The sequence below is a fragment of the Callorhinus ursinus genome, unplaced genomic scaffold (assembly GCF_003265705.2).
Source record: "Callorhinus ursinus isolate GAN/ISIS: 27379988/994484 unplaced genomic scaffold, GSC_fseal_2.0 scaffold27, whole genome shotgun sequence".
NCBI lineage: Eukaryota > Metazoa > Chordata > Mammalia > Carnivora > Otariidae > Callorhinus > Callorhinus ursinus.
This window is the reverse complement of record NW_027397089.1, coordinates 5,631,711-5,648,970: the sequence shown is the minus strand read 5'-3', so window position 1 is coordinate 5,648,970 and position 17,260 is coordinate 5,631,711. Positions and strand designations below refer to the sequence as shown.

General features: G+C 39.4%; 1 protein-coding gene across 5 annotated transcripts in view; it reads left to right on the top strand.

Annotated features, from left to right (window-relative positions):
• The window catches only part of FAR2 (fatty acyl-CoA reductase 2), a 141,164-nt gene that overhangs the window by 85,990 nt on the left and 37,914 nt on the right, over window positions 1-17,260 (top strand). For all 5 annotated transcript variants that reach the window (XM_025879954.2, XM_073877762.1, XM_073877763.1 and 2 more), the window contains one exon: window positions 6,232-6,460. In XM_025879954.2, coding sequence (XP_025735739.1) covers window positions 6,272-6,460 — 189 coding nt within the window. In that variant the 5' untranslated portion in view covers window positions 6,232-6,271. The remainder of the gene's footprint in view (window positions 1-6,231; window positions 6,461-17,260) is intronic.

The following is a 17,260-nucleotide window of genomic DNA, read 5'->3' as shown; positions in this document are numbered from 1 at the left end:
ATGTTTTCACAAGTTTGTGGTTTCCTTTTATTCATTGAATAATATTTTGTAAATGCATTTATGCAATTAATTCAGCACACTTATTGAAAGAATTTCAACTGTTCAATTTTGATGAAGCAGAACAACTTTCATTTGCTGAATTTTCCAAAATAGCATCAATTTTCTTCAGTAGATCAGCCCATATTACTGTGTCCATTGCCAACCAACGTTCCATTTGCCAACATGACTTATCTCTTAACACACAGCATCTTTGAATCTTCGAAAAAAGGGCACAGAATTACATATAGATGGTATTGGCTCAATTATCTATAGAATTATTAATATACAGCAACCAATACTAATGGTTTTCCTCAGCTGGTCTCATGCTGGTCCGATTGCCATTCTTTCCTAAATTTGCCAGTAATCGGTTTCAATGGATGAAAGTGAGAGGCTCAATCTGTATGGAAGGTGGGGTTCATAGTCTGACTTAAAGCACAGAGACCAAAAGAAATTTCATTAAATAAAAAGTGAGACATCTTTCTCTGAAGAAGTCTTCCTTCATCTCCACATTGAATATAGTCAGGATTTGCCATGCATGTCATCTGCTTGGGAAGTGTATGTAGCTATGCAGGATTTAGTTATAGGAAAAACGGGGTGCAGTGGGTCATATTTGTACTTCATCTCACAAGCAGAAATTTAAGCCTTGAATCTTGACTTTTTAATGTAGTGCACTAAATATTATAAAATGAGCATTGGAGAAGGTCCAAGAACAGTGATTCTCTGAAGAAGAGGCCATTTTTCCCGAGAGCACATTTAGCAAAGTCTAGACACATTTTGGATTGTCACGCCTGGCTGGGGAAGAGGGACGTTATTACCGTCTAGTGAATTAGAGACCAGGGGTGCAGCTAAACACTGTACATTGTCCCGGACAGCACCCAGTACCTTGGTTAAGTAGATTCCTGAGGGGCAAAGCACCTTGTTCTTTTTTAGAAATGTTTTTCTCTAAAGGACCATCAAGAAATATCCATAAACTTGTCTCCCTTAAGTAATTGAATCTTAATTTTTTATTCTCCAGAAGAACCACTCAAAGAATAATTTCCATATGCTGAAACCTGCAAAAAATGTATAACTTGGCACAACAATCATGATTCAGTATTTTTAACATCTGTTCTCTAGAAACAAGAACAGCCTCATTTATGCAATTAATTTGCATAAATAAATAAATTATTTACCAAAAGAAGAGTAAAAACTAGCTATTTCTACTCATGACCGTGAGAAATGATCTTGAGAAAAAGAAGCTCCAGAAAAGAAAGGAAGAACCTAAGCTGCCTACAGCCTATTCACTACTATTCCCAGTGATTAGACAGTATCTGGCACATAGTAGACATTCAATAAAAATGCACTGGCTGACTTTCAGAGGCCCCCTCCTTTTTCATGCAGGCATAATATATCCTACATTATATAGGATGATTCTGGTATTTGTCAAAGAGGCTTAGGCTTCTCACAAGGCATATCATAAGCATGAGGAACAGCAAATTGTCCTTTGCTCTCTGCACTGGCAATCAGAAGATGACCAGTCAGCTGGTCCTAAACATATTCCTCCTTCTAGAGTTGTGTTATCATCCATTACTGAATGTAAGTTTATTTTAATTTTTAAAATAATTAACTTAATTATTTTAATGAATTATATTCAGGGTTAATAATTCCTGGACTTTGCAAGTTTAATATATGGAACAGAATTCAGGGAGCCAAATTTTTTTTTGAGATTTTATTTTTTTATGTGATAGAGCAGCAGAGGGAGAGGGAGAAGCAGACCCCCACTGAGCAAGGAGCCCAATGCGGAGCTCGATCCCAGGACCCCGGGACATGACCTGAGCCGAAGGCAGACACTCAACTGACTGAGCCACCCAGGCGCCCCGGGAGCCAAATTTTATATAGGAGTTTCTGGGCCAGGAACTAAGCCATATATTTAGAGTGGAGGCAACAAGTAGAAGAAACATCTCTGATACAACTTTGATCTGAGGATGAGGAATTCTCTGACAGTTTTCAGAACCACTTGCCTTGTTTAGAGTCTTGGCCACACTCCTCTGCTGCCTGTTCCCAACAATCAGGTAATGAGTGCCACAAAATACTGGTTTATTTTGTTTCGTGTCAGAGAACTCAGTGTACTCTGCCGTGGTTTTGGTTGTGCTTGAGAAGTATTTGGACTCCAGACAGAGCAGGCAAATTCAATTCTTTGCGGACACATCAAGTCTTCCTTTGTCCCGTGAGAAATGGGCTCATTAGAAATACATTAGCTGTGGGGTGCCTGGGTGGCTCAGTCATTAAGCGTCTGCTTTCAGCTCAGGTCATGATCCCAGGTCCTGGGATTGAGCCCTGCCTCGGGCTCCCCGCTCCGCGGGAAGCCTGCTTCTCCCTCTCCCCGCCCCCCGCTTGTGTTCCCTCTCTCTGTGTGTCTCTCTCTGTCAAATAAATAAAATCTTTAAAAAAAAAAAAATACATTACCTGCTTCTTAAAATTTTTTATCAGAGGTTACAAAACTCTGGGATCAAAATATCTTAACAGTATGTTCACATTTCTATAAAATATGACTCCACTAAAGCCTGTAAGAGTGCAAAACCAGCATCTGACATCTTCAGAACAAGTGAGGTTGGGAAATAACCCTATCCAAACTCAGTTTCTCTTCTGTATTTTCCTGCCACCCATGCTTATTTATACCTAATATACTAAAGGAGTATGGTGCTAAAAGAGGAACTGGCAAGGTTTATCATCAAGGAGAGTTGCATTTCGGGCAAGCAGTTTACCTGGCTTGATGACTGATTGAGTTATAAGTCACCTTCTATTTCCAAAAGAGGCTGTATAAAATGCACGAGACTGAGCACTTAAAATAAATGTCAAAAGGGAAAACCATGAACTATTAAGAGGAAAAATGTATAACCAGTGACTTTATTAATAGCTAATACTTATTGAGTATATATTATAGGTAACTAATATTTCTAAGAGTTTTCTTTTTTTATCGATATGTAATTAACATACAGTGTTATATTAGGTTCAGATGCAGTTCTTACATTGCTCACTGCTCAACATCTGTTTCACCCATCCCCCCACCCACCTGCCCTCTGGTAACCATCAGTTCTCTGTATTTGAGAGTCTGGCTTTTTGTCTCTTTTTTCTTTGTTTGCTTTGTTTCTTAAATTCCATGTATGAGTGAAATCATGTGGTATTTGTCTTTCTCTGTCTGAATTATTTCACTTAGCATTATACCTTTTGGTCCATCCATATTGTTGCAAATGGCAAGATTTCATTCTTTTTTATAGCTGAGTAATATTCCATATGCCATATCTTCTTTATCCATCCACCTATTGATAGACACTTAGGTTACTTCCATATCTTGGCTATTATAAATAACGTTTCAATAAACATAGGGGTGCATATATCTTTTCAAAGTAGTGTTTTTGTTTTCTTTGGGTAAATAGTAGTGGAATTACTGGCTCATATGGTAATTCTATTTTTAATTTTTTGAGAAATCTTTATACTGTTTTCCACAGGAGCAGCACCAAATTGCATTCCCACCAACGGTGTACAAGAGTTCCATTTTCTCCACATCCTCACCAACATTTGTTATTTCTTGTCTTTTTGATTCTACCATTTGACAAGTGTTAAGTGATAACTCGTTGTTGTTTTGATTTGCATTTCCTTGATGATGAGTGATGTTGCTCATCTTTTCATCTGTCTGTTAGACATTTGTATGTCTTCTTTGGGAAAATGTCTACTCAGGTCCTTGGCCCATTTTTATTCATATTATTTGGATTTTTTTGGCGTTCACTTGTATGAGTCTCTTTGTATTTTGGATATTAATCTCTTATTGGATATATCATTTGCAAATATCTTCTCCCATTCAGTAGGCTGCCTTGTTTTCTTTTGATGGTTTCCTTTGCTGTGCAAAAGATTTTTATTTTGGTGTGATCCCAGTAGTTTATTTTTTGCTTTTGTCTCCCTTGCCTGAGGAGATACATCTAGAAAAATGTTTTGGTGGCTGATGGCAAAGAAATTATCACCTGTGTTTTCTTCTAGGCGTTAATGGTTTCAGGTCTCACATTTAGGTCTTTAATCCATTTTGAGTTTATTTTTGTGTGTGGTGTAAGAAAGTGGTCCAGTTTTCTTCTTCTGCATGTAGCTGTCCAGTTTTCCCAGCACCACTTAATCAATAGACTACCTTTTCCTCATTACATATTCTTGCCTCCTTTATTGTAGATTAACTGGCCATATAAGCATGGTTTATTTCTGGGCTCTCTGTTCTACTCTCTTGACCTATGTGTCTATTTTTTGTGCCAGTAGAATATTGTTTTGATTACTACGAGTTTTAGTAATATGTTGACTCATATTATTCTTACCACAGCATTATTACATGGATACTTTTGTTATCCCCATTTACTAATGAGCAAGCTACAGTGCAGAGAGAGTAATAATATGCCTGAGGTCACAGTGCTAGTAAGTGGCAGAACTGGAATTTGATTTCAGACAGTCTTGCTCAGAACCTGTGAGCTCAACTAGGATGTCATACTGCCTTCCACACTTTTCTGAGCTTCCAGGCAGGCAAGGCAAGACTCATTAGTACTTTTCTCAAGTGATAAAATCTTGAGAAAATGATTGGATAGATTTCAATATGAGTGACATTTTGCAACATGGTAAAAAAGAACAACTATGATTAATTGCTGTTTTGTACAAGATCCAAATGTGTTCTTCAAAATAATATTTTTCACATCAACCCTCAATAAAAGGGGCTTATTTTTTTAAAAGATTTATTTATTTTAGAGAGAGAGAATCTTCAAGCAGACTCTCTGCTGAGCGCCGAGCCTGACATGGGGCTCCATTTCACAGCCTTGAGATCATGACCCGAGCTGAAACCAAGAGCCAGATGCAAACCGACTAAGCCACCCAGGTGCCCCAATAAAAGGGATTAAATAGTAACTCAGTGGATATAACTAACATGATTTGAAATCCAGATTTCCTAAGGTGAATAGGGTCAATGATTGGATGTGATTTCTGTCATTGATCCTTATTTTATTTGCATCTGTTAACAGTCTATCATTATCATGTTTACATATTTACCAATCTTTGTATTGCTGGACTCTTCTGCCGGAGGGAGCACGAGGATCTGTTTGCCTCATTCATCTGCTTATCTTCAGAACTTAGGGCAGAGTCTGGCAGGGCAGGTATTCAAAATTATTTGTTGAGTAAACTCATGAGTGAATGAATCCTCCAAAGGCAAAGAGTTCTGCCCAAGAACAGCCTCAAGATCCTTACAGTATAAATTATGACTATCATTACAATCTGTAAATTATGACTATGAGGAGTTAAGGAGTTCCTTACAGACTTACTGGCAGGGTAACTTTGACTGGAGGTGACAAGGCAGGGTGCTGACTTTTCTACTTGTTCTTTTCCTCTTCTTCATGAGCTCTGATGTCAGGGCCAGTCCCTGGAGTTGTGTTCTGCATGATCCACCCACTGCCATCCAGCAGATGTCGGGGCAGACCTGATGGGACAGACAGGAAGTCCGCCCCCAGGCCGCAGCACGTGTCATTCATTCAAAGCTCTCCACTGCTGCTTTCCATGCTGAAACACTGCAAAGGGCAGAGAAGGTTAAACAAGCGAGGCCAGGAGTGGAGGCTTTGTTAAGCTCTGAAATAGCACCAGGTGATTGTAGGGGCTCCGTCCATTTAAGGCCATTGCCAGGAGCAGAGAGAAAGAGCAGATCCGGCAGTGGCAAGCCAGATGTGGCCCTTAGGTCCTGGGCCTCCCAGAAAAGGCACTATTTGCTATTTGACATGCCACGTGAAGTGTCTGCCTCTAAGCCCAGGTTCAAAACAGTCCATGGAAAGCATGAAATTTCTAGATCCTACTATATACCCCACCTCTGTAATCCCTTTGCTTTAGCACTTACATATTATATTCAGATGTCTGTCTATTTAGATGTCTGTCTTCTCCGTTAGACTATGAGCAATCGCTTGAGAGCAAACCATGTCTTACTCATTTTTTTTTTCTGCTCACAATTCCTGGCATAAGGTCTGGCAGGCAAAGTAGGCTCAATAAATATTGATTGAAATGAATCATGTTGTCAATAAAGTATGATGCTCTTACTCTGACCTTTTTCTGCATTCAAAACTCCTGGAAGGACCAGCAACATTTTAAATTGACTGCATTTCAGAACTTCTGAGAATGTCATGTTTTCTTATTTCTCTTCTTTTTCAGGAACCTCTTTCCGGAGTTCTAAAAGACAAAGAGAAGAATCATGTCCATGATTGCAGCCTTCTATAGTGGCAAGTCCATTCTCATTACTGGGGCCACAGGCTTCATGGGCAAAGTGTTGATGGAGAAGCTGTTTCGCACCAGCCCTGACCTGAAAGTCATTTACATTCTTGTGAGGCCAAAGGCTGGCCAGACGACACAGCAGAGAGTTTTCCAGATCCTAAATAGTAAGGTATGCCATAGGGGAAGAGCCTTGGGGCAAGATGACTCACTACAATGTTCCCTGACTGCCCCAGACCTGCAAGTGGGGGCCAGGATGCCTGGGCAGGTAGAGGAGAGGAGACAGAACAAGATGGCAGCTAACAGCTCATAGAAATCTGTGATGTTTTCCTGTAAGAGAAGAAAGGGTGCCTAGGCCCTGTCCAGGGCAGGTGAGCAGATATTCTATGTTCTGGAAATTACTGAGTAAGAATCAAAATGCTAACACCCCCCAGAGTGGACTCTCCAGGCTCGAAATCTGTTACCGTTCAACGGAACCCTTTCTGACCTTTCTTCTTCTTTTTTTTTTTTTTAGGATTGATTGATTGCTTGATTGATTTGAGAGAGAGAGAGAGCACAAGCAGGGGGCAGAGGGAGAGGGAGAAGCAGACTCCCTGCTGAGCAAGGAGCCCGATGTGGGGCTTGATCCCAGGACCCTGGGATCATGACCTGAGCTGAAGGCAGACACCTAACCAACTGAGCCACCCAGGCGCCCCTGACCTTTCTTCTAAATTCTAGGTAGTTCCTGCCCCACCCCCCATTTTTGGATATTCTATTCTATTCTGTTCTGAACAGGTATGATTAGTAAGTAGCCATTTGATAATACTTCCAGTTGCCCAAACTCTGCAAGGTTTAGGTGTTCTACACTTGATCTGGGTAGTGTGGTATTTCTATTATCCCATAGGTTCCTCTAAGGGGAAGACATGCAAAATGAAATATGATATGCATAAACGAGCAAATGGGTATCAAACCCTCTCCTTCAAAAAAAGGATTATGCATATCCTCCCATGTTTTACAAATTTGAAGGTAGTATTGGCTTTGGTCTCAAGCATACCTGAGCTCAAATTCTGGCTTTTCAATTCGTTGTCACTTTACCTTGTAAGCTCCAGTTTGCAGCGTTCGAAATAGGAACAACTACAGAGACTTCCCAGGATTGCCACAGGAGCTAAATGAAAAAAGGCACATGTTTGGTTTATAATCCTCTTTGGAATATACAGGGTCATTTAGGGTTAGCAAAAGGAAAATTTAAATAAGAGATTTTTTTTTTCTTTTTTTTTTTTACAAAGTCTCCTTTCCCATGTGCAGGAAGGCTCACATCTAATGGAGGTGGTATCTACTAGCCCAGCACACTGTAGATGCCCAGTAACCCCACTGACCACATCTATCTGCAGGCACCAGGAGGAGATTTGGGTACAAATGATCAGCAAGAGAATCAGGAAAGCTTCTCCTGTATCTCATGGCCTGACTCAGCAGTGGGAAAATAATAGTAGTTGACTGTTACTGGGTACCTAGGACATGCAAGACACTATTCAAAGGCTTTTTCATGCCTTACCTCTTTGATTTTTGCGAAGAATGATTCATATCCTCAGTTTTCATTTTGTAGATGGGAAAACTGAGACCTGAAGTGTTAACTTACCAGAGGTCACCCAGCTAGTAAATGAGAGAGTCAGACTTTAGGTTGGCTCCGGAACCAATATGCTTTCTTCTACCCAGCACCGCCTGCATGGTAACTAGTCGTTCTCAGTAAGACCAAAAGGCTAAGTGGCATAAAGCTGAAATCTAGAATAAACTCTCAGATCCTGCTTCGGACAGCTTCACTCCGTTACATATCCCTAACAGACTTTGTTTTTATCACAGAGCAGACATGCCCTTTTAGCTTTGTAGCCAGCTTATAGATTTCTAGGTAAATATTGTGTCAGGGAGTCGGTCAGTGCAACCTTTACCTACCATTCTTTTTGATGACACAGCAACATCGCTTTTGTTCTAGAAATCTTGACTGTACTATATATAACTTCTCTGTAAGGCTGGCTTGTGAAGTCTCTACACCTGTCTCCACTCTTGGGCTATTTATTGTTGGCTGTTGACCTTTGTAAATAGCGGTTCTCAAACTGTGGTCTTCAGACCAGCAGAATCGGTATCCTCCGGGAACTGTCTGTTTTTATCAGATGGTGCTTACAGAGTGGGGGGCTTCAAAGCAGACTGACCTGGGTTTGAATCTCAGCCCTGCCAATTATTAGCTGTGGGACAGGGGGCAAGACACATACTTTATTGAGCCTTAGTTTCCTTATTTGTAAAACAGGGTAATACTACCTTGCTTACCTAGGAGTGTCTGTCTGTCTGTCTGTCTGTTCACCTTTCTCTCTCTCCACCCACTCAAGTCTTTCTGGATTCAGATCCAAGTCTGATATTATTAGGTATGGTAGGGCTTTAACCACTATCCCCTATGGCCTCATATTTTACTGTTAAGCTAATTAGAGCTTGTTGTATAGATTTCTTTTCTCCATAAATTTTCCTTAAAAGAATTATGGGAGGAAAGAAATCTATTGTGCATTATATGGCTGAAGAACTTAATATCTGTGGTTAAACGCCATGTCTGCATGACCCTTTTGTGGGTTCTTTTTTTTTTTTTTTTTTTTTTTAGTACTTTTATTCCTTGAGTGCCTTGGACATCTAAAGAATTTTGAGAAGCTTGCACACTGTGTCTGATTATTTGTTAAGGCAACATCTACCTCCATACTATGTTGTCATTCATAACAGAAAAATTTATTGCTAAAAAGAGCAGATTCTATCACCTGTTGAAAACAAGCTTTTGGTTAAGCAAATACCCACTTTCTTGGCACTATATGGAATTTAAAAAATGATGTGCTTTATTTCGGGGCATTCCAAAACTGAAAAGCTTCCACTACACAAATCATGGATTCTAGCCTCAGAATATGAGGACACTATTGCTGATTGCTGCCAATAAAGCTGTGTGGAAATAAGGGATAGCCCCCAGTCATTAGTTTCGATCTGTGTGACACAAGGTATTATTGCTCATAATCATTGTGAAACTAAAAATTCAAATAAGGACAAACCTTAAGATTATGTTTTTAAACTATGTGAACGGATGACTTTTGAATGGTAAACAAAACAAACAGAAAACTTTCCAGATTATGTTACTTTTTTTTTTACTTAGAGCATGTCATCAGATATAAGTTCAGTTAATTTTGAGTTTTGAAACTGATTATCAAATTAAATAATTTGACTCTATTTTTATTAGAAATATGATACCAAGTATTCATTATTATTTTTTTAATCTTCTAGTTTCTTTCCTAAAATATGAGAAACTTCTAAGGAAAATAAGATTTCATGTGCTAAAATGTGAATAGGCTCATCACAGATCCAGGCTATTCAACTTGTGTGTCCCGGGGTCCCCACGCTAGCTGCTTAGTCTCTTACTTATGAAAAATGTGTTCATTATGAATCAACCAGCTTTTCACTGTAGCAAAAACCAATTTGAAAGAGAGATTGATATTTCATCTACTTTGCTCTCTTGCGTATAGCTTTGCTTAACAAGACATGACTCTTCCTCACAATAACAGATCACGAGTTGCCAGTAAATCATTCAGTTGTCAAGTTCAAAGAAATGTTGAAAGGTTCTTTAGTGCCTTAAAGCTGTGTTTCTTTTTCCAACAACCATGTCCCATTTATACCCCATTTAGGATCTTAAATTGGTTGTAATCTACTCTTAATAACTGTTTAAGAGAACATCAAGGAGACCATATCCATATTTGAAAAATAAAACCCCAGGTAGTTGAAATTGTATGAAGAGTGAGGTCGTTAATTAAGAGTAATTGAGAGGTCAGTATCTATAAAAAATGTTTTATTGAGAGAATCCTAAAAAACGTTGGGCTTCTCCTATTGAACTGTAGTAATCAAATAAGGGGAGGGTTGCGATGAGATTATGCTGGGTTTAGAATTTTAATCATCTAAGAAGACCAGACAAAATTCAAGATTTCCAGGTGGGAGTATCTTGTATGATGTCACCAGGAAATGGATTTATAAACAAAGAGCTTGGCAGGTTGTGCTGGATACTTCAAGCCAACTTCTCTGGAAAAATGTGAATTACTCAATAAGCTCTCATTTGTCTATGAGATAAATCAACTTTGAAATACCATGGAGAGCAGTAGTTAATGAATTGTGCAGGGTCACACACTGGGCTCTCGGTTCACAGAACTAATCAGGTTTAAGACAACAGAAGATAGTAACATTTTATGAAATACTTTGTTGACTCCTTTCACAAAACTGTCCCTGTTTAGTAGTTTCTAGAAGATATTAGATAAATTAATCCCTGAGAGGAGAAATAAGGCACTTAGACGAATCAACTTTTGAACCAAATAACACCTGCAAAGGAAAGGTCAGCAATCTGATGTTGTCAAGTACTAAGAAGCATCCACCAGAAATGTTCATTTTACGTACAAGTTCCTGGTTAATTTTCAAAGACTTTTTCATAAGAAAAGAAGGTTTCCATGTTTGGTTCAAGGCTACCCAGTAAAAGAGCTGCTTGTTGCCAATCAACTTCCAAAAATGAACTGATTGACATTAATGATTCTGTTAAATCTTTACATAAGGCAAAGGCAATTGGAAACAGAAGTTTGTATTTTAAATTCCCAAAGCCAGTTTTGTACTATTACTATTTTTTATTTTTCCTAAGAAACTATGCCACAAAAAGCAAGAGGCTTCTATGAACTTGGAACAACTAGAACGATATCATCTTGCCAGGAATTTACATTTCCCCATGATTAACAAACACACACTTTTAATAAGAGTGTAACTGGCCTTCAGTTTGACAGTTATTCAACTCAGATTAGTTGAAGCATGTTAAGCCTGCCCGCTGTTGGCCATTTTCTTTCTCTTAAGAAAAAAAAAAAAAGATATTGATTTAGTCCTGGAGATATAATAACAATCCCAGAAACAGGAGCAATTTATTTTCTCAATCTCTTATTCTTTTTTACAATACAATTTACTAGGTAATTCAATCACTGGCATGATTTCACACATCCAACTTCTTTCCTTCCTTTTCAATTTCTTCTAGTCACATCAGGTCTTTTTCTTAAAAGCTTCAAATTGTTTATACTCATTTTACTCAAAAAGTCACCAAGCCACAGGATTCAGCTTGACTCTGAAATACATTCAATTTGCAGAGGTGGCTGCATCACACGGTATAATCAGAAACCTTGCGATGATGTCACAAACGCGCGTGCACGCACACACACATGCACACACGCGTGTGCACACACACAGCTGTCTGATGAGCCCCTTTTAAAAACTGAGCACTGCTGTATATGCGGAGAAGGAGTTTTCCTGTGCTCCAGAACCTACAAAGTAGCAGGCACTCTGCTAGACATCTGACTTTCATTAGCCCATTTTACCCTCACAAACCTCTGTGGTATGCGTTCTTGCTACCTCACAGAGGAGAAACTCATCCAGGGAAGTTGTCGCCTATCCAGGGAAATACCAAGGAAGTGACAAAGAATTTACAGGTGGTTCTCTTACCTTTAAAGCTCACGCCGTCCCCACCACCTTGCATGGCCTCCTCTGAGAAACTGCATCCTGTAAGCTCTGATTGTCTTGCCCTGCTCTCCAGGTGGTACATTTGCCAGTGACGACCACTTCCTTAGGAAGGGAAGGCAGTGTCCACTTCTGGATTAGGATCATCGCTTTTCCCACCCTTTCCAGTGGATAATGCAGAGATGCCACCAATTCTGCTAGAGAGTTGGGAGCAATCTTCAGATTGGTTTCCATCTTCCTAGCCATCCAAGCTCCTTTTTTGCCCTGAGTGCTTAGTCTGAAAGAACTCTGTGAAAATGACCTTGGGGGCACAAAACATAACAAGACGGTAAACTGTTTATTACAGATTTTTATGCAAAATGAACTAAGACTTTTTAATGCAAAATTGTTTTTAAGAATAGCAGATTATATGCTGAATCATTAGTTCTCTGAGAACACAGAATGAGATAGTTTAGCGATTAGCATTTTAGATAAATATGCAAATGAAAACACTGAAGCCCCAAGAGGTGAGTAACTTGCCCCCATCACACATCTAATAAACAGCAGAGCTGGGATTCAAACCCAGGCCTTGCTGACTCCACAAAGCCTGAGATCTTTCTCCATGACTCTCACCTACAGTGGATATCAGACTCATTGGAGAGCTTGTTCAAAGTACAGATGCCCAAGCTTCAACTTAAACTGAGGTAGAATCTCCAGGGTCAGGACATCTGAGGTTTTGTTTTTTGTTTTTTTTAAACAACTTTCTAGTTAACCCTGCTATGTGCCAAAATTCAATAATCACACAGCTACCCCATACTGCTTTATGGTCCTATAGAAATGGTCCTCACTAAAGCAATAAAAACTTCTAGGTTAATCCTTTCTATCTTATGAGAGTTATTAGTGAACGAGCAAAATCATAACATTTTGTAAGTTTTTGTGAATCTTTATATTGGGTATGATAGTTTCTGCCTTAATTTACTTGCACTGATTTGTTATTTAATGGTTCTCAGATTATACACTTTCTTGATAAGTCCTTGCTCGAGAGCTAACTTGCAGAATCTGTTGATTTGCTTTTACTCAGCACTCCAAAATTTCTCCGATAAATGTTATGGGTTCTCTTTTGCTTTAGGACAGCTGGTACTCCACAGAGATTGCCCTTTAGTTTAAGAGACCTTACCTTTTGTTTCCCAGTTAAAAATATTAGGCAAATTTTGGTGGGCTACTTGAACTAGAGAACATAGTTATTTTTGAAGAGAGGGACTCAATATATTGAATAAAGATCAAAGACTCTAAAGATTATTAAAGATATGATGATTTGGGGGGTGCTTGGGTGTCTCAGTCAGTTAAGCGTCTGCCTTTGGCTCAGGTCATGATCCCAGGATCCTGGGCTCGCTCTCTCTCTCTCTCTCTCTCCCTCTCTCAAGTAAATAAATAAAATTAAAAAAAAAAAAGATGACTTTCACTGGTCCCTGGAAAGTAGCAACTGAACACTCTGTGGGTACCTCCAAAGTGAGGTCATGTGGGTGGCTCACTTCGTCAAGTGTATTCCTTCAGCTCAGGTCATGATCCTGGGGGTCCTGTGCCAGGCTCCCTGCTCATCAGGGAGTCTGCTTCTCCCTCTCTCTCTGCCCCTCCCCCTGCTTGTGCTCACTCACGTGCGCATGCACTCTCTCTCAAATAAATAAAAATAAAATCTTTAAAAAAAAACAACACAAAGTGAGGTCATGTGGATAACAAGTTAATTGTAGAAATCCAAGTTCAGGACCTCTATGTTGTTTCAAAAGCATAATATAAATGTCCCACCCCCCAACCCCTTGCCCAATTCCTGCTTCTAATAAAAACGCAGTCATAGTGTCTGGGTCCAAAAGTCATACACAAGGAGTTTATCGAATCCAGAGGATTTCTTTCTGATCTTCTTTCTGCTGAGTTTTCTCACTTAGGATATGTAAAGTTTCTCTCCTGCATCTGGGCTATCAGTAAGTATTGCCGTATATGGAATCATCTCTTGTGATTAAAACAAATTAAGAGAGAGAAATCCTTGCTTTATAATGTCAAATCAATAGAACGCTCCTAGACTTTCCAAGAGAAATGTATAGCTTTGTTACAGTTTGAAATGTTTCTTTTTTTTAAAGGTTTATTTATTTAGAGACTGAGGGGGAGGAGGGCAGAGGGAGAGGGAGAGAGAGAATCTTAAGCAGGGCTTAAGTGGGGCTCGATCTCACCACCCTGAGATCATAATCTGAGCTGAAATCAAGAGTCGGTCGCTTAACTGACTGAGCCACCCAGGAGCCCCAAGTTTGGAAAGTTTAGAGAGCCTCTTCACTGTGATCTTTCAATGACCACAGAAAAACATCCTGCCTCTGTCAAGAACAGGGTATCAGGAAAGGAAAACACAGCAGTCCCTCCTTGAGTCTTCATCAATGGCAGGTAGCTACTCCACTCTTTACCTTCTCAGTCCTATGCCATTACCTAAAGACCACATGAGAAGGAATATGATAAACTCTTAGAATCTAAAATAACTACATTAAGTTCTTTATTGGTGGACCTTCAGTGAAATTTTTGAAATTACATATTTTTTCTGCACCCATGTTTGTTTCATCTATTTTTTTCTTACCTTTAATGAATGGCTCACATCAGCAAAAGAATCTTTCAGAAGAGCTGGTGTCCACTGAGGACCCATTTGCAGCATTTCTTCTGTCCTTCAGTTATATCCTTATTACAAAAGCAAAGGTTCTGCTCTGAGCCTTTCTGGCTCCCATTTGCCATCAGTGCAGAGGACCCAAGGGAACACTTTATTTCTTCTACTTGTGGTAGTTATCTGCTGTCTTTCCTCCCACCAGCACAAAAGAGCTGGTAAACAAATGATTTCAGGAATCAAGCTCCCACTCCTGGTTCCATGACTGTTCTTACAGTAATTAATGTCAATGTAACAAACAACATTTGAGGCTTTTCAATGAACTGGGTGCTGTCCAGCATAAAATGATAAGCAAGAACCAAGGAGTTTACCAACCAGAGGGGGAAACTTAAGCCCTGACTTTAAAAATGGATGTGAATTTTCCAAATTAATGTTCCAAATTAATGTTTCACAAGTATGGTACCCAGGCCAGCAGACTTATCTGTGGAGCTGGTTAAGGAATACAGCTGCCTGTGTTAACCTGCCAAACCTATTGAGTCAGGATCTCGGAGGGTAGAGTAAGGAAGTCATTTTTAATTGGTTCCTGGATTTTTCTTACGCCTACACAGTTTGAAAACCACTGATGTCCTGTAACTGCCCTGGACAGTTATAAAAGGAAATGAGTCAAACACCATTGTTCATGAACAATTAATCCATGTTAACACTCCAGCTGAAGAAGTTCTCATCTTGGGATCAGTTAAAATCCACCAGGGAACTTGATATGAAATACAGACTCCTGGGTGTGCCCCAGTCATTTCTTATTCAGTGCATGGGGCCGGGGGCTGGAAATACACACTTTTAATGTGCATCCTAGTGAATTCAATACAGTTCGCTTGGTGGATAACACGTGGAAAACCACTGACCTGTTGGATGGTGGTTAGCTGTAATCTCAGCAGTTTATTGAGGATGTGGAAACATTTAAGAAGTATTATTTTGTTAGGGGCTGGAGCAAAATGGTGAGATGCCAGGCAAGGCAATTCGTATTAATGGGTATGGATCGCTTAGTAAAATGTGACCCTCACTTAGCCCTGTGGTTTGAATTGCTGCAGCCAATTCACTGATTTATTTCAATTGACCATAATAAATTCCATCTGGATTAGAAAACTTAGACTTTAAAAAAAAATTATACCATGTTCACTCAGACATGCCCTCTCATTGGAAAATGTAATCAAGGGGTGCCTGGGTGGCTCAGTCATTAAGAGTCTGCCTTCGGCTCAGGTCATGATTCCAGGGTCCTGGTCCTGCATTGGGCTCCCTGCTCCATGCGAAGCCTGCTTCTCCCTCTCCCACTCCCCCTGCTTGTGTTCCCTCTCTCGCTGTGTCTCTCTCTCTGTCAAATAAATAAATAAAATCTTTAAAATAAAAAGGAAAATATAATCAATACATAGAATATAGATTGGAATGCTCTTTCCTGAAATGGTGATTATCTCCATTTATTACGTTTGCCCAGGTGGGATGAAAGTACAAAAGGGTGTATCAGGATTCTTCGCCTTTTAAAGTCATAAAAACCAAAAGCAAAAGAAAATCTTTATGGTAGCTTACATCATGTATGAGGAACTCCATTGCTGTAAGGATGGACACTGAAGTCATTTTCCACTTACTACTCTAACGTATCCAGAAGTCATCACAGGCCAAAGTCAAAGACTCCACAGAACCCTCACTAAATTTCTTGTGAATAAAATCTGTCATGCAGACTCAAAACAGAACCTTCTACAAATCCAATTATTAAAAAGGGGGGGAAATTGTGCACATTTTAGATAAATTTATCCAAAAAGATCCAATTTGTTGCATGATTAACATGGACTATGAGAAGGAAAACATTTGACCGTGAAAACCAATATTTAGCATGCTTCTGATTCATCCAGATTACAAAAGCTCTTAAATATCTTTCTGGAAGAGCCAAAATGACCTTTGTTGAGAATGTCTCTCAGACACTGTATCCACGTCATCAGTCCCAAATGTCAGAAAAGCTCTGAGGATTGATCTCACCTGCAAACTCTTCAGGACTGAAGTCCCACGCTACTGCAAGGCTGATCCTGCGGTGCAGAAAAAATGGTAGCTCAAAGGCAGAAATATATTAACTCGCCAGGCCAATACATGGACTTTACCTCCTTCCTTGATCACCTTCACTGGATTCCCAGAAGGCCTCTGAACATGGTCTTGCCTGATTCAAGAATATGAGACATGATTTCTCTGACTACCTTAGATCAATTTCTTATTACCCAATAAAAGATCCTAGGGTAGATCTCCAATGGAGGGAAGAAGCCTACTACTCAGGATCAAGGAATAAATGCAAACATTCTTCGGGGGCAGAAGGGGTGAAGGGGACGAGCTCTGCTACTGTACTATGATTAAAACAGACTAATTTTCTCTGCTCCTAACCTCCCTAAACATTTAGCCTTACTTTTCCTCACTGCGAACAGCCCATGCCAATACTACAGTAGAATTTCCTTTCATCAAAACAGGTGGAAACCAAGATCATTTTGTTAAAATTATATTCTTTGAGAAAATGGAAAATACCAGTTGAATCTAAGAGCTTGTGTGTAGAGGGGAAAGTAGAGTCTGGTCCATCTGAACAATGGTAATAAAAGCTAAAATGGCCAGTGTTCTTTCCTTTCCCTTTATAAAGAAATTAGAATATTAAGAAATCAATTAAAATCCCATAAAAAGTACATGAGCTCATGTAATTCTCTTACTAGACAATAACTGCCATCGATATTGGAGTGAGATTCTATAAAAGTTGTATTTGTTTTACCCATTACAAATTTGCCGAATTTGTTATTTTCTAAT